This window comes from Kockiozyma suomiensis, assembly GCF_038497685.1.
Source record: "Kockiozyma suomiensis strain NRRL Y-17356 unplaced genomic scaffold V2V93scaffold_6, whole genome shotgun sequence".
Classification (NCBI taxonomy): domain Eukaryota; kingdom Fungi; phylum Ascomycota; class Lipomycetes; order Lipomycetales; family Lipomycetaceae; genus Kockiozyma; species Kockiozyma suomiensis.
In genome coordinates, this window is record NW_027117669.1 from 488,527 (window position 1) to 510,759 (window position 22,233).

At 45.7% G+C, this 22,233-nt stretch overlaps 8 protein-coding genes and 1 non-coding gene across 9 annotated transcripts; 4 read left to right on the forward strand and 5 right to left on the reverse strand.

Annotated features, from left to right (window-relative positions):
- Nucleotides 1-569: 569 nt before the first annotated feature.
- Nucleotides 570-1,557, forward strand: V2V93DRAFT_379957 (uncharacterized protein; the record flags this gene model as incomplete). The annotated part of the gene is made up of 3 exons (XM_066912031.1): nucleotides 570-638; nucleotides 719-831; nucleotides 918-1,557. The coding sequence occupies 3 exons, from the start codon at nucleotides 570-572 to the stop codon at nucleotides 1,555-1,557; spliced, it is 822 nt and encodes a 273-aa protein (XP_066766142.1).
- Nucleotides 1,558-2,361: 804 nt separating this feature from the next.
- Nucleotides 2,362-4,411, forward strand: V2V93DRAFT_391058 (uncharacterized protein; the record flags this gene model as incomplete). Its single annotated transcript, XM_066912426.1, has 3 exons — nucleotides 2,362-2,536; nucleotides 2,684-3,073; nucleotides 3,147-4,411. 3 exons carry the CDS (start codon nucleotides 2,362-2,364, stop codon nucleotides 4,409-4,411), a joined length of 1,830 nt encoding a protein of 609 aa, XP_066766143.1.
- Nucleotides 4,412-5,029: 618 nt separating this feature from the next.
- Nucleotides 5,030-6,172, forward strand: V2V93DRAFT_368876 (uncharacterized protein). The gene is made up of 3 exons (XM_066909879.1): nucleotides 5,030-5,334; nucleotides 5,504-5,523; nucleotides 5,595-6,172. The coding sequence occupies exons 1-3, from the start codon at nucleotides 5,133-5,135 to the stop codon at nucleotides 5,928-5,930; spliced, it is 558 nt and encodes a 185-aa protein (XP_066766144.1). The 5' UTR covers nucleotides 5,030-5,132; the 3' UTR covers nucleotides 5,931-6,172.
- On the reverse strand, nucleotides 6,149-8,431 carry V2V93DRAFT_368881 (Scd6-like Sm domain-containing protein). Its single transcript, XM_066909880.1, has 4 exons — nucleotides 8,326-8,431; nucleotides 8,043-8,161; nucleotides 7,760-7,923; nucleotides 6,149-7,546 (listed from the first exon to the last, which is right to left on the reverse strand). The coding sequence occupies exons 1-4, from the start codon at nucleotides 8,376-8,378 to the stop codon at nucleotides 6,566-6,568; spliced, it is 1,317 nt and encodes a 438-aa protein (XP_066766145.1). The 5' UTR covers nucleotides 8,379-8,431; the 3' UTR covers nucleotides 6,149-6,565.
- Nucleotides 8,432-8,718: 287 nt separating this feature from the next.
- Nucleotides 8,719-12,583, forward strand: V2V93DRAFT_225320 (uncharacterized protein). Its single transcript, XM_066907054.1, has 2 exons — nucleotides 8,719-8,919; nucleotides 8,992-12,583. The coding sequence occupies exon 2, from the start codon at nucleotides 8,993-8,995 to the stop codon at nucleotides 12,284-12,286; it is 3,294 nt and encodes a 1,097-aa protein (XP_066766146.1). The 5' UTR covers nucleotides 8,719-8,919; nucleotide 8,992; the 3' UTR covers nucleotides 12,287-12,583.
- Nucleotides 12,477-15,181, reverse strand: V2V93DRAFT_368886 (uncharacterized protein). Its single transcript, XM_066909881.1, has 2 exons — nucleotides 14,776-15,181; nucleotides 12,477-14,457 (listed from the first exon to the last, which is right to left on the reverse strand). Exons 1-2 carry the CDS (start codon nucleotides 14,857-14,859, stop codon nucleotides 12,880-12,882), a joined length of 1,662 nt encoding a protein of 553 aa, XP_066766147.1. The 5' UTR covers nucleotides 14,860-15,181; the 3' UTR covers nucleotides 12,477-12,879.
- Nucleotides 15,182-15,229: 48 nt separating this feature from the next.
- Nucleotides 15,230-17,559, reverse strand: V2V93DRAFT_391061 (uncharacterized protein; the record flags this gene model as incomplete). Its single annotated transcript, XM_066912427.1, has 2 exons — nucleotides 15,230-16,625; nucleotides 16,679-17,559. The coding sequence occupies 2 exons, from the start codon at nucleotides 17,557-17,559 to the stop codon at nucleotides 15,230-15,232; spliced, it is 2,277 nt and encodes a 758-aa protein (XP_066766148.1).
- A 645-nt stretch (nucleotides 17,560-18,204) lies between these two features.
- Nucleotides 18,205-18,276, reverse strand: V2V93DRAFT_t32. The gene has a single exon. It is a non-coding gene; the product is annotated as a tRNA-Asp (tRNA).
- Nucleotides 18,277-19,238: 962 nt separating this feature from the next.
- On the reverse strand, nucleotides 19,239-22,101 carry V2V93DRAFT_368888 (VTC domain-containing protein). The gene is made up of 2 exons (XM_066909882.1): nucleotides 21,175-22,101; nucleotides 19,239-21,104 (listed from the first exon to the last, which is right to left on the reverse strand). The coding sequence occupies exons 1-2, from the start codon at nucleotides 21,860-21,862 to the stop codon at nucleotides 19,411-19,413; spliced, it is 2,382 nt and encodes a 793-aa protein (XP_066766149.1). The 5' UTR covers nucleotides 21,863-22,101; the 3' UTR covers nucleotides 19,239-19,410.
- Between the last annotated feature and the right edge of the window lie 132 nt (nucleotides 22,102-22,233).

The following is a 22,233-nucleotide window of genomic DNA, read 5'->3' on the forward strand; positions in this document are numbered from 1 at the left end:
TCAACAGGATGGAGAATAAAAGAGTTCTTTATTAATATTTCATTGTAAAACGAGAGATAGAGCGTGTAGCAAAATGACTTGAGAATCAGAGTTGTATAGCGTTGAGATTAGCGGGATGTGTGGATAGAGACGCGTACATAGTCTAATTTAGACATTTTCCGTCCTGGATACTTTGTTTCTATAATTGCTAGATTATAACGTGCGCGTTTGATCTATTAAAACTGATATTCTGAGACAATCGAGACGTTGGTCTAGAATTTGAACAAACCAATTTGAAAAAAAAAGGCCTAAGAGACGGTCTGGAATCTTTGAGCTCAGAAGTATGTGGGGAGATTCAAGATTCGGCGTTTGTCCCAAAGGCTTCCGATGAGCCTGAGACCTTAAAGCATAAATGTACGCGTGGCTTGTAATTGACAGCTGTAGTTTCCTGGAGACATCATTTATTCTTGCGAATAGAATATCGATCTAGGTTGCAAGAAGGCTCAGTTTCTTTCTTTTTGTTTTTATTTTCGAAGGGAAGTGCAAATTCTTGATTTCACAGATCAGGAAGCCGCAGATCGAAATCGGCTATGCCTCTAACTGATGAAGAGTGGCATGCCTTTGAGCACTATGATTGGGCAGCTGACACTCAATTTACGGTATTTTACTACTTGATTTATTATTTGCGTTGCTGTTGATCTAATAAGTGGATCTGTGATCTGATGAGGTTTGCGTTTAGGACGGGCTTGCATCGGTTTTGGCTGCGCGGAGAGCGAGTTCGGGAGGCGTCACACTCAGTAATGAGGAGAAACAAGCTGTCGAATGTAAAGCTAGGTTATTTTTCTTTTCTAGGTGTGTACCTTTTTTGCTTTTCTTTTTTTTGTTTGGTGTTTTATATTCTATAATGACATTGATCGATTCTGATAAGATTGGTATAGAAAATTATTGACGTACGCTACATATGAGGATTACCTTGCTTGGAAGCATAGCCATCGAGGCGCATCAATTCCTGACAACCACGAGCATGGACAATCTGGGATGCCAGAAGTGAATCAACATCTCACAGCAAAAGATTTTGATTTGTCGCAAACAACTGGATGCTTCACTCTGAAAACGTCTACTCTCAGTCCATCTTCAGATAGTGGGAGCAGTAGTAGGAGTAGTAACAATTCGTCCGCCCAACGACTTGCACCAGTGATCTACTCTAGTCTAGGGCAGAACGTGCTATCGGCGCAACCAGCTCAAATAACCCGAGGAGTCTCTTCTGAGCGTGCCGCTCAGTCATACTCTTCAACAGATTCAACTAGACCGTCTACGTCAAATGTACCTGCTGACCAAATTCCTTCGCGTATCTCCCCAACATCTCCTTCGTCATCATCTGTGGATACAACCTCGTCGTCAGAGTCATCTACGGTGACAGCAGAACCGCAATATCCGCAGTCATTTGCTCACATCGTCGAGCTTATCACATCAGGAAAAGAAATCCCTGGTATTCGACAAATTCCGAATATTGCACTGGGCGAAACGGCTGCTTCAAAAAGTCAGATACCTGCAAGGCGGAAGCCGTGGGAGACTTGAACGCAAGGCACTACGTATATGTCTTGTCTTAGTCTATGTGGTCAGTGTACCAATTTGACGTGGAGATGGACGTAGGCTTAGGTGACACTACAATATAATATGGACCGCCACGTTACCAAATTATTCCTAAGGCTGGATTCTGGAATGCGGTATAAATCCAGATCTGCATGATCAAGACTCGGCTGGTGCAGATAGAGATGCTTGTGCGATTAGGAATGCTGTGTTCTGTATGTGACTTCAGCGCATCTGTTTTGATTGAATTATGATTAGTACTTAAAGCTTCTTTCTGGGATTTAAGCAGTATGTATTCTCGGCTGAAGGATGTCAACAAAAAGACCCATTCTCAAAACAAGTATAGTGTACAGTATTAGCAAACAGAGACCGAAACTGTAAAAAGTATCAACTATTTCCGAACGGAAGCCCCGCGCCGCCCACCACCCCTTGATTTTTTTTTTTTTGGTGAAAAGTCCCAAAAGACACTTTTTACGCGCATCTTTATTTTTCTGCACAGATTGAAATCTACGTTTTCATTGTAACATTACGGTTGTTTCTCGTTTTATAACCTATTTTTATACATCTGTTTAAGTATTGGCATGACCTTTATTTGCATAGACAAGCTTTGAATTGATAAAAGTTTATTGATCCCTTTTCCTCTTGCCCGTTGTCGGTTCTCCCATTCAATCGCTGCTCAACAGTCTTCTTTGTCGACTATCCTTTTCTTTTTCGCAGTCCGCTGAATAAAACGCACGGTGCATTCTTTATTTATTTTTTTATTTTTTTTCTCCATTATATGAAACAGCAGCCATGGCTCCCGTCACAATCACCGCGATTACGAACAAAGTCGCGTCGGCGTCAGTTAAGGACTGTCTTGCGCAGCCATTGACTTTTAGACTCGCTCGAGAGGCCGAGGACGCGCTTATAACTGTTCCTCCACTCAATTTTACGGTGTTGGCGCCTGGAGATGAGGATGAGGTCGATAGTGGGGATGAGACTGTTGAAGAAGAGCCGGTGCTGAACGGGTCGCCTGCTGCCGCGGCCAAGTTGAAGGGGCCTAACATGACGCCGTTACCTATGAAGAAAAAAATTTCCAAAGACAAATCTGCGGTTGAGTCATCTAAGGATGCAGTCTCTGAAAAAGTGAATGGTAGTCATGCGGTAAAACGAACAGCTGAAGACGATGACGACGACGAAGATACAGATTCCGGCGAATCATTCACCGAGCCTGACGAGCAGCTATTTCCAAAACATAGGCTGCCGGTGACTTGGAATCAGCGGTATGGGCCTACTCCCGGATTTGTCAATAATGGTGTTACTTGCTATATGAATTCTACTTTGCAAGTTCTTTTGCATATTCCTGCGATGGTGGAGTATCTTCTCAATGTGCACAAGAAAGATCATGCTAGTGAGCATGATAACTGTATGATGTGCACTTTTAGAAAACTGGCTGAAGAATGCTACAAGGGTTCCAATAAACGGAAACCTATATATCCTCGGTATATTTTAAAAAAATTAAGAGGTCCGCAATATTTTTTTTTTTGCGCATTTTTTGCACGCATATTTTTGCACTGATGCTAATAGTCTATGTACAGCTGGAGGTGCCAAATTCAGTGACCACAGACAGGAAGACGCGCATGAGTTTCTTCGCTGCTTCATCGACGCTCTGCAATTAGCAGTCGCACCCAAGACACTCAAAGAATCCATCAAAGAGACGTCAGTCATTCACCGCATCTTCGGCGGCCGTTTCCGCCAGCAGATCCGTTGCAAAAAATGCAATTACCCATCAAACACTTTCCAGCCGACGCTGGATATGCAACTCGATATTAAACGCGGAGGCGGCTCGATCGAGGATGCTATTCGCAAGTTTTTTACTGGTGAGCAACTTTCGCGGGCAAAGGGAAATGCTTACAAATGTGATCGGTGCAAGACTCTTGCAGATGCCTCGAAACGTACATTAATATATGATGCACCGGAGTACTTTACGCTACACCTCAAACGATTCGACTTCACCATGCGCGGCACTTCAAAGATTACGGATTTTATCAGATATCCACGCGATCTTGACATGTCTGCGTATTCTACTCGGCACGAGAGTCTGCGTTACGAACTCATGAGTGTAATTGTGCATCAGGGTAGACGTACTTCGAGTGGTCATTACTATTCGTTTTGTAAAATGTCTGATGGTACATGGGCAAATTTCAACGATGAGATCGTTGATAAAGTATCGGAGAAGACTGCACTTAAACAAGAAGCGTATATACTTGTTTACGCACGGTCACTCAACAAATTGCCCAATGGTGCTGCTGCATCGAAGAAGAGCGAAAGCGCTGCCGACTCTAAGCATGCGCGAAAGGAGAGCAATGAGAGTAGTAGCTCGCCTAAGAAGTCTAAGAAGATGCCGGACAACGTTGTGAGAGATCAAAAGCCTCTTTTGAGGCAATTCGAAGATGACTTTATCGGAGAAGTGATTTCTAGAGATGCGTACGAGCGCGGCGAAGATCTCACAACCAAGAAGGGCGAGTCAGAATCTGACTCAGACTCAGACTCAGACTTCCATACGCCTGTCGGTGAGGAAGATGAAGATGACGAAGGACCTGATGAGAAACCGAAAGCTCATGTTCGACAGAATTCGTCAAGCAATAGCCATAAATCGCCATCTCGGAATTTGCTTAAGCAGAGAGCCGCAATTCAGCAGCTTGAAGCGAAGCGGTTACTTGAGGCGAAGATATCCTCTGGAATCAAGCACAAAAAGAAGAAGAGTAGAATGACGTTCTCACCATTTCAGCCTCAGGGATTCGAAAGGACAACAACGAAGAAGTCAAAGCTTCATACAAAAATGAATGGCAAGAAGATTTGAGATGGAATAGTGTACGTTTATATTTAGAACGTTATTTGCATTAGTGGAGGGATATTGGGCATATTGATGCGCGTTTATGCTCGTGAAAAGGTACAAATATGAACGTTTATTTATTATTGTTTATTAGGAGTTCGCTTTGTGCGGTTGTTTCTGTTGATGAATGTGCTACGCTGTTTATAAATGAATGACCAGCGTAGCTGGATCCTATCTATACGATTCGGTGATAGACTAATGATGTTAATAAAGTATCCAGCGATAAGAGTCGCCTAGATAACATTTCATGTTAAATACATATCATGTAATATCTCCAGACGATCTCGTTTTTCGTGCTTGCTCGGAAATGCAGTAGCCTCAGGGATCTGCAAATTGTAGATCTTCGAACGTGGGGACTCGTTTTTAATTAGCGAGCAGGAGGTGCATATATGTGTGCTACTGAGATACTCAATAGCACACTTAAACATAGGGAAATAAAAATTCGAGACTTTCCTCTTCCCTCAAATATCCCTTCATTCATAAACTTCTGCGTAGCTAAAAATTACGTCTATTACAGTTCATAAATGTTGACAGATATAACAATATACTAATATTATCCCAGACAGAATTATTATTCATTAGTCATAATGTGTTCATTATTAATAATGAATTGGCTCGTAGCGGTTGAAAAAAAATATCGAAATCTATATACTTTTCTCCCTCTTTACATTTCTACAATTTGTCTCTAATGCAGCGCGTATTTTATCCTTCTACGTTTTCAACTCGGGCAGTCTTAGCTGCCGCTGCTCGACGGACATCGGTCACTCCAGTATCTCAGTTATCTGTTCCGGCACACCGCAATGCCTTTTCTCTGCGAAGCTATAGTACTGATGAGGAAGTGCCTGCTTCAGACCGGCCCCGACGGAGACAAGTAGTCAGATGCTATGTTTGTAAGTGCTTTGTTTTGAGTTTTAACTACTTTGTTTTTTCTTGTTATTGTTTTCTTGTTTCGCTGCGGGCTATATTTTTTTTTAAATTGCTATTGCTCCTCAGCGGCATGAAAGTCAAACTCACCTGAGTTCATCGCCATATATGTATTTACTAACTTGCCTTCTATAGGCGGCGAAATTGGCCATATGGTACACAACATTTAGGAATTATTATATTCATTTCTTTCATTATTTCTAATTCTTGAATTTTATGATTACAGGCATCCGCATGTCCTAAGCGCACCAACGACGGAAACCCGACTATTATCTGCTATAACTGTAAAGAAAGCGGACACATCTCGCGCGACTGTCCGCACCCTCGTCAGCACATTCCTGATCGCTCAAAAGTGCGCTGCTTCACTTGTGGCAAGACTGGTCATATTTCAACTGATTGTCCCGAAGGTATAAAATGCTTTGTCTGTGGACAAATCGGTCATGTTTCTGCTACATGTCCTCAGAGGACCACTATCGTCTGCTTTACTTGTGGCGAAGAAGGACATAAGGCTTCGCAGTGTCCTAAACGTTACGGATCGAAGACTGACGATGAAGAAAACTAAAATTATTAATTTCAACTATTGTTCGGCGAAGAGATTCAGAATGCGCATTGTATAGTATTATCAATTTGGAACTTGATTTTAAAGCATCATTGTGCAACGTGTGAAGAAGCGGCCCTTATTTGCTTTGTTTTTGTTTGAGAACTTGTATATATCTCGGAAAGAGGATTCTTCTATACCTTTTATTTTGACAGTTTCAGAACCACATTCTTACTCGAATATAAATAGAAAAAACTCACTCATGATTTATTTTAAACACAAAAGAGCACATAATTATACCTATAAATACAACGCCTCAAGCTTTAAAGATCCCGATCGTCAAGCGTTCAAATATCTAGAAATTACACGTCATCGGGAAAAAACCAAGAGGGAGCACAAGCTGCAGAAATATCAGAAAATAAGAAAGACGTTGCAGACCAGCTACAGCTGATCAAAAGCACAACAAACACAATATATATAATAAAAACTTAAAGGAAAAGAAAAAGCAAGCAATCAGTTCGTAACACGATTCAAGTCCAATTCAATAATAAACAAAGAAGACACAGAGTGTATCTATAAATAGCCACAATTACCGACATATCCAACAAATGAGATATACGTCCCATCCGATTATTTTAACGAGTCGCTAATCAGCGATATCACGCCTGTTGCTGTTGCTGCTGTTGCTGCTGCTGCTGCTGTCGGTTGTAGCCACCACGTCCGCCATATCCGCCACGACCACGACCACCGTAGCCAAAGCCTCTGCCCCGACCTCTGCCGCGACCTCGGAATCGGCCATTGTCAATACCAGTTTGGCCGAATGTCTCGAGGTTGAGCATTCGCTCTTCTTGTCTAACCATTCGTCCATCAACGGGATCGGCCTTTGTACCGCTTGAAATATTGTCAAAGAATGAGCTAGACTTGTTGTAAAATTGCTCAGTAGAGCCAGCATCGCTAACTTCGACTGCACCTTCGGCGTCTTCAGCAGAAACCTCTTTTGCGATGGCGTCCTTTGAAAATTTAGCATTGCTCTCCTGGAAATCAAAGTCCGAGGCAGGAATCGCGGGACCTTGGTTTCGCTGATATCCTCCGTTAGCTCGTGGGTATCTAGCAGCACCCTGCTGAGGTCTAGGATTGCGCGAGTTAGAGGGTCCAGATGTCTGCGCAGGCGCAGCTGCTTCAGGGGCTGCAGCAGGTGTAGCCGTGGTAGCAGGCGTGGGTGCCGATGCGGTTCCTGTTTCAGTGGAAGTCTCACCTAGCGCCGCCTGCGCAAGCTGCTGAGCAAGCTCGTCGGCCACGTTAACGGGTGCAGGTGCAGGCGGGGCGGTTGGCTTTTTTGCAGCTTTAGGGACAGGAACAGCAGGTACAACTTGGACTTTTCCTCCTGCAGCAGGGACAGGTGCCGCCGCAGTAGCCGCAGAAGTAGGAGGCGGGCCAGCAGGTTGTCTAACAGGCTGCTGGAATCCACCAGCTGGGCCCAATGGAGGCTGGCCTATTCCGGGCGGCGGAATTCCCATTGCAGGATTAAACTGTGGTGGGTAAGGCAAGAATGGCTGCTGCGGGTAGCCAGGTTGTGGATAGCCATATGGAGGCATGAACTGTTGGTAGCCAGGTGGAGGCTGGAAACCAGGAGGGATGTTCTGCAAAGAAGAAAAAATTTAGCAATTAGTGGCTTCCTGTATAAAAGAGCTCACTGTTATTAGACGGGCAATCGGATCAGAAGGAAGGCAACGGTTATTTCCACATGGTTTTGTTTTGCACTCTCGGACATTTAATCATCCGTGGTTATCATCATTAAACTCTTGCCGCGTCGTCGAACTGGTGTCTCTCAAAGAACTCAAAAGTATGCATACCGGTAAACCTGCAGGTTCTGGGGCAGACGCAGGCACGGCAGGAGCCACAGGAGTAGCTGAGGCAGCGGAGGGAGCGGGGGCTGCTGGGGCTGCTGGTTCTTCATCCTCGATAACCAAATCTTTGACTTCAGAGCCTCTAAAGCAGATAAATTCGTACAGATGATCTGAGTCGACAGCAAGTTAGTATTTGATTGAAAGATCACTCGACATGAACAATTATGACAATAAAAATCCATCTTATCATTTCGGTATGATGATTGAACAAAAGGGCTTTTGGGCTTACCAGAAGCTGGTATTTCTTCAGCGGGGTTTGCTCGTCTACCCTCTGTTCCCTTTGATTTCACATCCTTAAGAGTAAGGGTTGACTCTTCAGAGTTGATTTCGTGCAAAGTTCCAACATAACTTGATTGATTGATATATTAGCTCGCTTGCTTGTTTGAAAAAAAGTCTTTTCGGCGCAAGTGGACTTGCAACACTCTATGATCTGGCCTTTTAAGGACACGGCGTGCTCAACAGAAAAAGCAACCCACTTGGCGACCGTTGATTAAAATCAAAACAAGACATACCGGATATCGCTGTTAGAGTACAGAGAGATGTTACTACCAATGTATTGAGACATTGGTAATATACGAAGGAGTGAGATATGATTACTATACAGAAAGGGGGTCACTGATATTCAGTAGAGTTGCGCTCGGAGAAGAATTGAAAGGATACTGGCTCTACGGCATAAGTGTAAACACGTTTGGAGTTATCAGAACCGCGGTGACTTGTACAGACTTGTGTTTTCAGCTGGCAAGAAATAGAATAAAACATTATATAGTTTATTCTGAATTTATTAAATATCAAACAAACTGAATAGGCTGTGCACATTACTTGAGCACAAACGTAGATTTGTTATAAGCGTATAATCTAGAATTAAAATACAAGGCCGAAAACAAGGTTCGTTGAGCTCTTCTGCGAGATCAGTCCTACTTTGCCTCGACTTACTGTTGCTCTCTCTCTACAGCTTTCAGCAATCCGCATTTTAAGCATTCTTGACTTTATTTATCCGGTCTATAGCTTTGTAATTTAATTTCGTTTACAAATAGCATCTTGCGCTCTATTTTCGCTTTCCTGACTCAGCTTTTTATTATTGTTTTTTTTGTGCGCTACTAAAGAAGGTAAGCTCAATCAACTGATCTTGCATCTCTTGCTTTGATCTTGCCTGACTAATATCATGTCTACTAAAACAGAATGAGTGCCTCGTCGAGAAATCTATTGAATCTATTGCAAGGCAGGACCGAGAGTCCACCTTCTGCTCCTCAGTTGCCTCCAGACCCTGCGATCTCATCATTCTCCTCGGCTACCCCCAAGCGACCTTCAAATGCCGTGAATGTTGAGGCGTCACTTAAACGAAATGGGTCTAACCAACTTCCTTCTTTGTCGGTTTTGGATACAGACCCTGCTTCAAAGGAGGACGGATTGAAGGCTCTTTTACAAGGTGGGGGAAAGAAAAGCGTGATCTCAAGTGAAGCTTCTGAATCGCCGGTCGTTGCTGCACCTGCTGCACCTGCTTCATCCGATTCAAAGCCAAAGCCGCGTTTTACTTACGTTAATCCTTTCCACAATCTTGAGGCTCAATCTGCGCAAAATTCCCCCGCCAGCAGCACTCCGCCCGCCAGCAGCACTCCGCCCGCCAGCAGCAGTCCATTACAGATTCCAAATACCTCTGACGACGCTGTGGCTCATCCTCCCGCTGCTCCTAAGTTGACTGCTACGAGAAGTGCTGAAAAATCTAAAGCCAACTTTCCGCCCGTGGTTTCTCCTCAACCTGCGCGGGCCCCCATCACTACTCCTGCTGCGCTTGCGGCTACGCAGCAGCTTCCTCCTCTTATCGATCCCGCAATTGTGGCCTCGTCAAAGAAAGAATCTGCTCCCACCAGCCGCGCCCCATTTGTGCTTGGCTATAAACTACCTCTGCAAAGCTCCAGTTCAGTCTCCCTTGATTCAGTTAAGCCTTCTAGCTCAATTTCTGAAGATGACTGTGAGGCTATCGCCAGTTTTACCCGCGATATTAATGCTGGTGACAAGAATCTGATTGCAGCCAGCGAGGATTTTATTGCCTATCCGCTTTCTAATGCTATTCGTGTACTTAGTCAAGAAGATGGTTCTTTCTCGGTATTGGTCGGTCATGAGGAGAACAGAATCGTTAATTTACAGTTTAGCAACTCGCCTACGTCCTCAGGCACTTCTCTACTTGCTTCAACTACCGCAAGCAATGAGGTGATTGTATGGGAGATATTGACCAAGAATTTTAAGGAGACTCGACGCGACAGTCATTATCGTAAACTGCTTCGCGTCGAGAAATTGCCGCCAAACTCTGACCACGTGCCGCGTGCGTGTGTCCAATGGTCGCCGTTCGCAGATTGTATTGCAGTTTCAATGTCAAAGACAATTTTTGTGTTCCCTGTGGATTCTACGACATTCCAGGATATCCGCCGCAACACGCTCTACGACGGAGCTGGTCATCACGCCGTAGTAATAGATTCGGAGAACGGAACAAAGGATATGACTTTTTCTACTGACGGCACCGTCATTGCCACTCTGAACCGCGTCGGTGTGGTGTCGATTTTTGACTGTACCTCTTTCGTCCCGCTGACCATGGGCACTGACAAGGCACCAATTCGATCATCGTTAAAGACATACATCCCAAGAGATGGCATGTATTATTGCAGCATAAATTTTATGGACTCTCCGGAGGTCATCAAAGCTAAAAAGCCGTATCGGTTCTTACTTTTGGGATTTAACCAAAATCATTCTTTCCACCTTTTTGATCTTGCTTCTGGTGTGATTGTAGAGGAGATCCACCTTCCGCAGTGCATGAAGGATCCGAGTGCGCTCAACAATATTGCTGTTGCTTACGGTAACGGGTTCGTGGTTGTTTCTGATTGTGAACGTAATACTTTTACGTTCTTGCACTTGGTATATGCCAACAGCCCTCTGAGCGAGACCACTTCCCAGGCTGACTTCTTGAGAAATTTGAAGGGCGCAGAAGCGACTATAGAATTTACAGGATTCGACTATTTAGTAACTCATGAGTTTGTGCCTGAGCATACAGTCATCAGTTTCTCGCTTCTGGAGTCCACTGATTCTGACGAACCAGACGCACTCTTTGATCTCTATATTTGCCACACTGATGGTGCAACTATCTATCCCGTTTTATCATCTGCGATTGCGTATAATCAGTGGTCGTCAGCCTCGGAAGCTAATATGGTGCGAGTGACTGCTCTTCCGAAACCAGTTCCTGCTTCGGTGGGCGAAAAATCAGCCGATACATCAGTGTCGAGTGCGACCTCTGCTGCTGATACTTCCTCTGACCGAGTTTCGGCGACATCATCGGTTAAGAAGCACAGTATTGTACCGTTTGGAGCTATGAAGGCGAAGCTTGGCTCCGCAACGTCGAGGTTGGCTAATAGAATGGCACCTGCTGCGAAGGCGTCGTCGACGGTGCCGTCGCCGGTGCCGTCGCCGGTGTCAGCTACAGTTAAGTCTGCAGAGTCTTTGTCACCGACACCGACAGATGAGGCATCTAACGGACGTAAAAGAAGCGTGGCGGAAATTTCAAGCACCCCTGTGCTCAGCGCATCAGCACCTTCCCCTGAGCCGGCCGAGAAGCGTGTCGAGCAAGAAATTGTGGAATCGAAGGAAACTAAACCTGCGCCGGTAGAAGAAGATAACAAGTCTACTGCGTCTGACGATAGCGTAACGCCGACTATTGCTGCGCCAGTGCCACTTACTGCGCCGACCCCCGTTGCAGATCATCCTAAGCCTGCGCCAGTAGCAACTGCTGCCTCCCCTACTAAAGTTGCGACCGAGATTACGGTGCCTACATCTCCTGGATTTAATTTCCGATCTGCTCCTGGATCAGGGAAGAAGAAAAAGGTTGAGATTCTGACGCGCAAGAACGCGAATGCGCTTGGTCTTCCGGCGCCTAATGTATCTGAGAATATTACTTCGGCCGAATCAGGGAAAGAACTCGAGGTGCCAAAGAAGGGTGCCGAGAAACATGAGAAGACGAAGGTGAAAGAACCGAAAAAGACAATACTGACACACGAGATGCCAGCGGAGAAGATTACGGAGACTGCTGCAGCTCCATCCGCTACAGAGGCTAGTGCTGCAAGCGCATTATTGAACGGACAGGACGTGAAGGTTTTTACAGATTACTTATCAATGATTACTGCTGCTGCGGTCGAGAAGACACTTGCATCCCAGTTACGCGGAAAGACTATCAAGACTATAAACAGCGAAGGTGTAGCATTAGCTGCTCCAGCCTCCTCGTCTCCGTCATCGAGCAGCACATCCGAAATAACGCAAACAATCAAGAAGACGATTGACAGTACGATCAAGTCTGAGATTGGAAAAATTGCCGAGCAGCAAGCGAAGATGATGGGCAAGATTGAAGCGAAGCTTGATGTTGTACTTGCTGAGCTGGCAAGAAAGGAACAGAAGAATGAAAAGTTGCAGGCGGCGTTGAAGCAGCTTATGTGACGCATCCGAATAAAAGAAAAGGGGACTGTTTATGTAGACTGATAATTGTATGCTTTTGGTAGTGAAGCTTCTAATATATGTATGAGATACTGCATGAAATATTGGACAGCCTTATTCATATATACGAGAGAAGGGATCATGGTCATGGACATTGTAAAATATCAAAAGCCATTCAAAACTCTAGACGCGGTTTCAGCTGTTGCAAGCTCGAATCTCATTATTCTAAAAATTAGAAGTGCGTTTTTTCGCGGCTCCAAGTTCGATTCAGACAAAATTAAATAAAAGTTAGATCAAATAAAAACAGCTTAATCAATAGATGCTAATAACTCAATGACATGCAAACTATACATAATGAATGAATGGACACACGTGGACAAACTCCAAAGTAAGATAGATGAAACGAAAAGTACTATTACACTCAAATAATGCACACGCTATATGCAAAAACAAGATATCCCATGTGAGCAAAAAAAAGTAGCGCCGAGAACACACAAAAAATAATAACATCGCAAAATACTACAGCTTAACACTGCTGGTCTTTATAAAACTTTAGCAAAAAAGAAAATACCTAAGCAAAGTTGAACAACTTCAAATTAAGTCCCGTTGTTTTTCGCCGCTTCTGCTTTCTCCTTATCCTTTTTTAGCTTTTGAAGATCTTCTTTCAGCTTCTCTAGCTTTTCTTTCTCGCGCTGCTTCATTCGAGACAAATCAGCAAGCACGTCGGATGGACTTTTAGAGGGATTCATGCCCAGTCTAAATGGCTCAGGGTCCAGCGAAGGCGGCGAGCCAGGATAGATCTTAGCCTTATCAAACCGCGAAGGAGTGTATTCAAACATGTCAAATTTTCCACACATGTCTTTGAACGGCGAGAATTTTGAACCATCATCGTCGACAAATGCTCCGCCGGTCTTGCGCACAAATTTTAGACGTTGCAGCCTGCGCACGGGTGACTGATCGTTGACCCACCACATCTTGTTCCACCATGTCTCGAGAGCAATCTTTGGACCGTTGAAATGCAAAACAACCGGCGAATGACCGCTGATGCGATTCCATGCAAGATGCTTGTCGAAGTGACGCCGCGAAGCATTGCGCATGAAAACTTCCGAAACGATTGACTCGTCGCGGAACTCTGGAGGGATATCCGCTTCTTCCGCGGAAAGTCCAGCTGCTGGATCTTTTAAGCTCTCAAAATCTGGATCATCTCGATCAACCTCATCGTCATAAAGATAGACAATATCAGAATGAGAATGCGTCATAGTCTGAAACAAGAATGATTCGAAATCGATACGAATTGGTAAATCGCCTTTACCATAGATGTCGGCAAGAATGAGTTGGTCCGAAAAATGAACTTTGGCGCGCTTTTGAACATCGAAAGCTCTCTGATAGATCTCTTTCAATACCTTGGCAGGCCCAATGATATTGCCAGAATTTAACCACCGAGGGCGGACCTTAAATTCGTAGGGGTCTTCGTCGGTTCCTGGTCCGAAAATGTCACTAGGAAGCGTGGATAGAGGAACATTTTTGCAGGCAGGCGAAGAATGTTGATTTGGCCAGCAGATTTTGTCTCCGCCAAAGATCGCTTGTTCTTGATAAGGCGGTACTGTCTGGCCGGTATTAGATTCGTCCTGACTAGCTGAACCAGGATCATCTCGTCTAGCATTGGATTCTCCAGCTTTCGAAAATGAGATACCCTTAGCTTGAGCGTCAGCAGCAGCATAGACGTCGGCGTACTTGGCGTAGTGCGCTTTGCGATCAGATTCCTGGATCTGGTAGTAACGCTTAAGCAAGGTGTCGAACGAAAGCTGGAACCATGTGTCGTACGAGTCCATAATGAGGACGAGGTCATCGTCGTGCACTTTGAGCTGCAGATATCTATGAATGGCTGCAATCTTCATAAAACGAGCCTCCTCAGCATCGCGGAAGACGGAGTTAAAATTGAGTAGGACGGGTGAGGGATAGTTGTTGATAGAGGCAGAAAAAAGGGTTTTGCAGACGAGCTTGTTGAGTTGAGTGGCAGGGAGAAGGAAATGCAAAGAGCGCTTACGGGTCTTCGTAGAGGCTAGGACTGATGTCGCGTGGGCGGGATCTTCGATGGTGGAGCCGGCCATTGCGAGGGCTACGGCTGCTGCTGCGGGCGGTGTGTCGATAACAACGGCTGCTATCTTAGCGGGCTGTGTGCGAGTTAGCGGTGTGCGTGCTCGGGGCCAGTCCTCAGTGTCAATGACACTCTGCCGCTCAGGCTGCGATTGCGCCGGTTGAGGCAGTATATGCTCTTGTTGCCGGTACTCCGGTTCAGGCTCAGGCTCAGGCTCAGGCTCAGGCTGCGACTGCTGCTGTCGGTGCCGACGCCTGGGGAGCGTGTCCGCATGCTCAGCATTGTCTGCGCCGTAGTCCTGCGCGGGCTGAGTCCAAAACCGGGGCTTGTTCGCAATCGGCAGCTCTCGCGAAACAGCGGACGGACGCCTTGGGAGAGAAGTAGGAGAACTCACGCGTCTGCTCAGCAGGGCCGAGGCCACGAGCAGCAGGGCCATGACCAGCAGCAGGCCGCGGCGCATGGCGGACGTGAGGCGCATCGTGCACTGCTGGACGAGTGGGCTTGAATACCGGGAGGAGGATGAGAAGAGAGGAGAAAGAAAAGGGCTGTATATCAAACACAAACAAATAGAGGAGAATGATTTGTTCTATGCTGTCCATGATTCTCCGACTGATTGGTGCTGCTGCACAAACTCTATTGCCGCCGCCTCCAGCCTACCCACCTGGACGGACAGATCGCCTCTTTCGGTCGCATTGCCCGTTTAATCGTTGCCTCAGCAACGGTTTCGCCACAACAGGCAACCGTCGTGCGGCGCCGTTGCCACTCGACGCCGCTGAAAAAAAATTGACTTTTGATTTTTACTACATGTATTCGTCGCTACTCATTTACATCGCTGCTCATTCACAAGGTTACTCAGCCGGGTTCTGTACTGAGTCCTCGAGTACCCGTACCAGCTCGCCCGCATCCGTAATAGGCGCCCCGCACGTTCGCTCCTGACAGATATACGCAACCGCCGCATGACTATCGCGCTCTAGCAACACTTCGTAAATCTCGCTATGTCCGACAAGCCAATTCTGCTTGCTCTCGGCGTCAGCATCCTCTGGCGTAAAGTGACCCTGTAGCACGACCAGCGCGGTATTGGGCAGCAACACCGACCGCACGCCTGTAATCATTGCCTGTATATCCTCCTTTGTGCGTCCCACGATCACAACTGTACGCATACCCTCACTTCCGGCCACCACAGATCCGAGAATTCCACAGTAAGCATACGGCTGCGTCAAAATGTCTTTTGCATAGGCATCAAGAGTGCGTAATGCCATCTGCTCGTACTCGTCTTCCTCAAGTACAGCCGCCAGCTTCATCAAGTTCGATACAGACACCGCATTCGATGATGGCTCAACAGTATCAGCACCGCTCTTCATGCGCAAGATAAGCTCGCCAGAGTTTTCTTCCATAGCGGAGTAGAATCCGCTTTCTTCACTGTCCCAGAACAGTGAATTCTGCGTCTCCTGTAGCTGCTGCGCCCATTTTAAATAGTCCACATCGAAAGTGGCACCATAAAGATCAAGCAAACCTGAGATCACATACGCGTAATCTTCGCACATTCCTGGAGTCTCTCCTGTTTCTTCAGCACAGTATACTCTCCATAACCGACCCGTTTCAGCATCGTACATCTTCTCACGAAGCAGCTTCGCAGTTCTCTTCGCGCTCTCAAGCCACGCTCCGCCACTCGCAGCATCGTTTTCCATAATTGCAGCTCCAGCTCGCGCAAGAGCTCCCATTGCAAGACCATTCCATCCCGCAACGATTTTGTCATCAACCTCTGGAGCTGGGCGATTCGCTTCTCTGAATTCTCGCAGCTCGACCTTGCACTTCTCAATGGTCTGCAGCGCTACTTCCTCCGTCATACCAAACACGCGCGATAGCTCCGGGATATCCATCACAACCGAGAGCACATTCATCCCCTCAAGCTCGCCATGAAGATCAAATTTCGCATCCACATTTCCGTACTCTGATACACCCCAATGCGCTGCCGCGACATCTCCGGGAATCCGGCCCAACACTTTAAAGAACTCTTCATATGTCCATACATAGTACGCCCCTTCTCGTTTCTTAAAAGCGTTATCCGGTGCTATAGAGTCTGCATCTTCAGCAGAGTAATATCCGCCTTCCTTGTGCGTAAGTGGCCCAGAAGTGATATATGTTGCAATGTCGCGAACGCATTCCAGAGCAAATTCGTTATCGCGCTTGTTAAAGAGCCAAGCGTCTAAATACGCACTCATAAGTAAAGATTGGTCGTAAAGCCTGTCTCTTATTAGCTGAAATCCTAACCGATTTCAAAATTCCATAACACGTACATTTTCTCAAAGTGGGGAAGAGACCAATCTGGAGTAACCGAATATCTCGCAAAACCATAGCCCACCTGATCTCTTATCCCACCTTTCGCAATCTTCTTCAGTGAAAAGAGAGCAATATCCGCTGCACTTTGATGATCATCTCCTGATTCAATCTTCTCACTGATCCGCATGTAAGCATTCATGTTGATCAACAAACTCAGCATGATGGGTTGTGGGAACTTTGGGGCCTCTCCAAATCCTCCATTGACTTTGTCGAATCGTTCTGTGAAATATTCATAAGCGTCATACAGAATTCCTGGATGCAGCTCTGCAGAATCTGACTTATTCTTTGCATTTGTCCAATCCCGCAACTGGCGAATAGCATCAGCACCCGCAAAACGACATTTTTCTTCGTCCTCGACCCAGAACTGATGGATGCGCTCTAGTACGTCCATGAACTCAGGCCCTGGCGGCTTCGCTGTACGCCCAGTTTTGGCAGACACTTCATCCCATGGACCAGGCCAATATGTGCCTCCAAAAATAGGCTCTAGGGTCCCCGGCGCCAAGAACACATTCAACGGCCATCCACCGCGTCCACCTGACATTGCCTGCAGGTACAGCATATACACAGCATCAATATCCGGTCGCTCCTCGCGATCAAGTTTGACAGGGACGAAAAATTCATTCAGTTTGGCAGCCACTTTTTGAGATCCAAATGACTCTTCATTCATTACATGGCACCAATGACAGGTATGGTATCCTATAGACAGAAAAATCGGTTTGTTCTCTGACTTTGCGCGAGCAAGCGTCGACGACGACCACTGCTGCCACGCCACGGGATTATCAGCGTGTGCGCGTAAATAGGGTGAGTGAGCTGTCGCAAGGGTATTGACGAGTGGCATCCCGAGAAATGGCTCGGCTGCGGATTTGTCGCCGTGACGGATACTTGTGGAGGAGAATGATCGGATCGATGACCCCAGCTGATCTCCTCTCTTCGATGTGACTGACCTTTGACGGTCTTCAAAACAAACCAAAACCCGCGATTGATGTAATGGTTGTGTTGATATTTCTCTAGTAGCTCTTGTAGCTTGTTGAAAGATCCGTCTAAAGATCACTGATCTGGCGAGAGGTGCACAAGCGATCAATTGTCGTAAAGTCATAGTAGAGCCGATATTATAATTGGTTCGTAAATAACTGCACAACCATGCACATGCACATGCACTCCGTTATCTAAATTTTCAAGCAGCTAAATAGATCATATGATCGTAAAATTATATACACCTGATCGTCTCCGAGCCGTCTCCGAGTCGTCTTTATCTAAAAAGCCCAGTCCCGACGTAAACCTATAACCGAGACCTCAGAAGCCGGGTAAATATATGCTTAGTATTTATTCAGCAAGCCAAACATCAATTGCATCATAGCACTAACCTCCCACTGTTGAATTTCAGTGCCAGAAAAAAAAATCCAATAATCTTATCCTAGTATAGGATGTTTTCTATTTGAAAAAAAAAATTACAAAATATATAGGTAGTCGCGAGACTTGTTATCTCGGTAACGGGGAATTGAACCCCGGTCCCCCGCGTGACAGGCGGAAATTCTAGCCACTAAACTATTACCGACTCCTAAAGAATTCGGTCACATCTGCCAATATAAGTCTCTGCTAGTAATTGCACGTGATCAAGTATTAAATGTACATCTTTTATCTAAATATATTTCATCACCATGAAACCTTGAATTGGTAAAATACTGTGGGGTGCAGCAACGTATGCGACATTGGTTTATGTTCCAGCAATAATCGGCCTCTATTAATGATCCTGCTCGTAGTCACATGACAATTACTAGCGAGTTGTCCAGGAAAGTTTTCGAATATGTTTTCGTGCCCTAAATGTAATGTCAAATCATACTTGGGTGAAGTTAAGGTTTATAGGAGAGAATAAATAGGTAGCCGTCCAAAATTTTTCGTCTGCACTATGTTGTATCGCTATAATGTCTGATGACTGCGCATGATTTGCCTTTGTGCTTTATTGACAAACGATATTACGTGCGGAACATTTTGTATTTATATACAGCTAATATAAGTTTTCTTTACTAGATCATGTGGAAAATTAAATGCAAATGGACGTTGTCTGAGTCTATGGCTCATTCTAGTTGCCTACACTTAGCGTCTAAAGTTTTTATTATCTTGCTTTTATGACCTAAACACTGCGTATACCTTAAGCCACCTTGTCTTCTGTTTTTTTCCGTCTCTTGACGAATCATTCAGAAGGGAGCATTATTGCTCTCTATGCCTCCATGGCAAGATAGCTAGTATTTACGCATAGAAGAACATTCACCACTTTTACATATTCTTTCCCGTCGAGCTGACAAGTGCATTGAGGCTTTTAAGCTTCCTAATGACTCTTGTGACTATTTTGATTTAATTATTGAAGTCGTGGTACGCTGGGGTAAGATAGTGGGTGGTGTGACAGAATGTGTAAAAGAATTGTATACAGACATTGGCTGCAATTAGCGTAATCAGGCCAGGCTTCATCAATTGTTAAGAATTACGCGATTCTAAGACTGCCACTGCTATGAACTATTCTATGTAATGTATGAGTGTATTTTATAGGTAAATGGTGATGGTGCAAAAATTCGAACAATGCAAAGCACGTAATGAATGCAGCAGAATGTATATATATCAAGTCTCCAAAGAAAAAGAGAGGGAAAAGGAAGAAAAAACAAACGATTAGAAAGAACTCCTCTGCGTCCATTATTTACCCTTCGAGATAATAATTGAGGACAATTGCAAACAGCAAAGCTAAACAGACCACAATAGGTCCTAACGGACTATCAAGATGCTTACCAGAGCGCATTTGAATAGCTTTAACACGATGCATATAAATTCCATAACCCCAGCATCCCGTAAAAAGAGTCAAACCAAAATATACATAAGCAAGCCGGTGAGCAATATAATTGTATTTTCCAGCAGCATTATATAATCCAAAAGTGAGAGCCGACAGTAATACGGTGACTTGCAGCCATTTGTTGAAAGTGCGCTCATTAGCTAGCCATACCTTGGGCTCAACCATATGCTGGCCAGATTGGCTGATCAAGCGCTTGGGACGCACAACCCCAGGAGGCAGTTTGAAGTCTTTTGATTTTGACTTTCTACGCGTGAACCATGACTTTCCATCGGACTTGGGCTGCTTCCGCTTATGCCGACGCCGACGCAATAGAGCAGTTGACGGCCCAACTTCGGCATCATCATCTTCATCATCAGAGGACGAGGACTCGTCTTCTTCTTCATCCTCATCATCCTCTTCGACGCCAATAAGTTGCTGATACTCATTATCTTCGCCGTCTATGTAGCTGCGCATGGAAATTGACCCGGTCCTGCCGTGTCGCGAAGGCTGCTCATTCACGGCAGCAATCAAGGAAGCAACTGCCTCACTGCTAGACAAAGCACGAGAAGGAGATCCAGAAGGAGATGATAGAGCTCTTAGCGAAACACTAAGAGGCTGGTCGCCAAACTTTTTACGGTTGAGTTCCTCGGCATAAGCTTGTTCCGGATCTCTGCGAATATCCTTTTCCAGCTCAGATAGCCAGTACGGTAGCACGTTGATGTACTCCTCGTCATCAAACAGCATCGATATTCCATGAGAAAATTTGGAAAATTTGGGCGCCTCCTTGACGAGATGGCTCGACATGAGATCCTTGACCCAAGTGGGTCTAATTTTAGTGTCTCCGGCCTTCATTGCAACTTTAACATCCATTACTGCATAAGGGAAACGCGAAATCTCTCCCTTACGAATTGTCTTGAAGGGATGCTCCAGACCCATGTCATCGATGTCGTGACGATGCCAGTCATCAGGATCACGGCAAGGACGAGACAAGTCTAGTGCATCTTCACGAATAAGGTCAATATCATTGTCAATACTAATACGCACGCGATCATCATCTGGAATCTGAAATGCGGTTCGCGAGTATACAGCTCGCAATACAGGTTGAAGGTTATTTGACCGAATAAAATTCTGTATATCGTTTACGACTTTCTCGAACCGCTCGACTTCAGCGGGTGACGTATTTCGTTCGCGCATCTTGCGAATAGTTTTCTCCATAGAGTAAGTTCCGTCGATAAAAGGCTTGACATACTTTTCTTTGATAGGGATACGTTGTTCAAGAACAGCCTCGTTATCAGCAGGATCAACGAACTTTCGCTCGATAAAGATCTCAGGGTGCGCGTTGAGTTTACCATACCATCGGATGCGCAATGAAGAGGCAGTCTCACGCGACTCTAACTTTTCGAGATAGAGTTGGAAGTCCGGGTTATCGAAAAACAGTGTTGTAATGGTGGGGTCGGGAGTAGACAAATTGAGAACCTTGCTTGACTGCGGGTTGTAGATGAGCAAAGGAAGATGACGTAAGATAAAAGTTTTGACCTCCATTAAATTCTCAGGATGCACCCAAACTGTTAAAAAGAGAGAACAGTCAGAATACTATCAGACAAAAAGTCACCAAATAAGAATGAAAGGACTTACATTTGAAGGACTTAAACGTGGTGGCAGCGGATGCGGTAGGCGCCTGCGAGACTGGCTGACTGGTGTCAAGTCCAACAGAGAGAGCAGATGACGCAGCAGCCTCTTTGTGATCTCGAAGAAAGGCATAGAGCGACGAGAGCTTGTAGAGTATGGGAGAGTAGTTTTCAGAGTTGAAAGGAAGGGCCGCCAGACGGACCTGAAGCAGAGGTCTGACGGAGTACTGCGAGTAGACACGATCGTGCTTTTTGACAATCTTGAAAAATCCTGTGTAATTCAGTCGAGTAAACTTTTCAAGTTCTTTTGCTTCGGCAAGAATGGCATCCAGTTCACGTTCAAACTCGTCGAAGTCTATATCGGGCTGAAAAGCAGGAGAGTCGAGCGCACCGGGGGCGGGATGGATTTGTGCATCAGCTGTCGCGACTTTATCCTTCAGATCCACGTACTTGTGAGATTCAAAAGCGTAGACTTTCTCCAACTCGGCGTCGAGCGCTTCGACGAAGGCCGACTCCTCTCGCTCAGTCCAAGCATGTGCACGACGAGAGGCGGATACCTTGGACTGACGACGCGAAGATAGAGCAGAGTCGGCGTCATCGTCCTCTTTGAGAAGACGTTTGAGACGCTCGTAGTCGATGTACGACGCCGCCCACGGCTTGTACATTTCATTTGCTAGTTTTACGCCGAACAGCATGACGGCCGCCAAGGAGAGGAGGTATGAGGAAAACTGGAAAGAATGATGCCAACAAGAAGGCAGCGGTGAGAGCTGTACTTCCTGCAGAAGAGCACAAAGACGTAGCAGAGGCAAAGACACGAGAAGGCAGCCGCACGTGTTTGCGTGGGCTGGTGTTCAGGCCTCGAGGACACGGAAGGGTTATTGTGAGTTTCTTGCTGTGTGGCTTCAGCTGGACGAATGCGCGAGTGAATAGCCAGTTTGCTCAGTTTGATTTCAGCGTCGAGACAAGATTTACAGTTTGTAAGCGTGCGGCGCAGAAGACGGCCAATCGCGCGGCCGAGGCTGGACCGCGTGCTCGCGTCCGTCCAAAAACTGCGTGTTTATAATTT

Excerpts from the sequence above, each read along its gene's own strand:
- V2V93DRAFT_225320 (XM_066907054.1), top strand. The coding sequence starts at position 8,993 with ATGAGTGCCTCGTCGAGAAATCTATTGAATCTATTGCAAGGCAGGACC.
- V2V93DRAFT_368888 (XM_066909882.1), bottom strand. The coding sequence starts at position 21,862 with ATGCTGTTCGGCGTAAAACTAGCAAATGAAATGTACAAGCCGTGGGCG. Across the intron at positions 21,105-21,174 it reads CACGTTTAAGTCCTTCAAAT|TTTGGGTGCATCCTGAGAAT; the intron begins GTAAGTCCTTTC and ends TCTTTTTAACAG.
- V2V93DRAFT_368881 (XM_066909880.1), bottom strand. The coding sequence starts at position 8,378 with ATGTCTCAATACATTGGTAGTAACATCTCTCTGTACTCTAACAGCGAT. Across the intron at positions 8,162-8,325 it reads TACTCTAACAGCGATATCCG|TTATGTTGGAACTTTGCACG; the intron begins GTATGTCTTGTT and ends CAATCAATCAAG. Across the intron at positions 7,547-7,759 it reads CAGAACCTGCAGGTTTACCG|AACATCCCTCCTGGTTTCCA; the intron begins GTATGCATACTT and ends TCTTCTTTGCAG.
- V2V93DRAFT_368886 (XM_066909881.1), bottom strand. The coding sequence starts at position 14,859 with ATGCGCCTCACGTCCGCCATGCGCCGCGGCCTGCTGCTGGTCATGGCC. Across the intron at positions 14,458-14,775 it reads CGGCCCTGCTGAGCAGACGC|CCCGCTAAGATAGCAGCCGT; the intron begins GTGAGTTCTCCT and ends ACTCGCACACAG.
- V2V93DRAFT_368876 (XM_066909879.1), top strand. The coding sequence starts at position 5,133 with ATGCAGCGCGTATTTTATCCTTCTACGTTTTCAACTCGGGCAGTCTTA. Across the intron at positions 5,335-5,503 it reads AGTAGTCAGATGCTATGTTT|GCGGCGAAATTGGCCATATG; the intron begins GTAAGTGCTTTG and ends TGCCTTCTATAG. Across the intron at positions 5,524-5,594 it reads GCGGCGAAATTGGCCATATG|GCATCCGCATGTCCTAAGCG; the intron begins GTACACAACATT and ends TTATGATTACAG.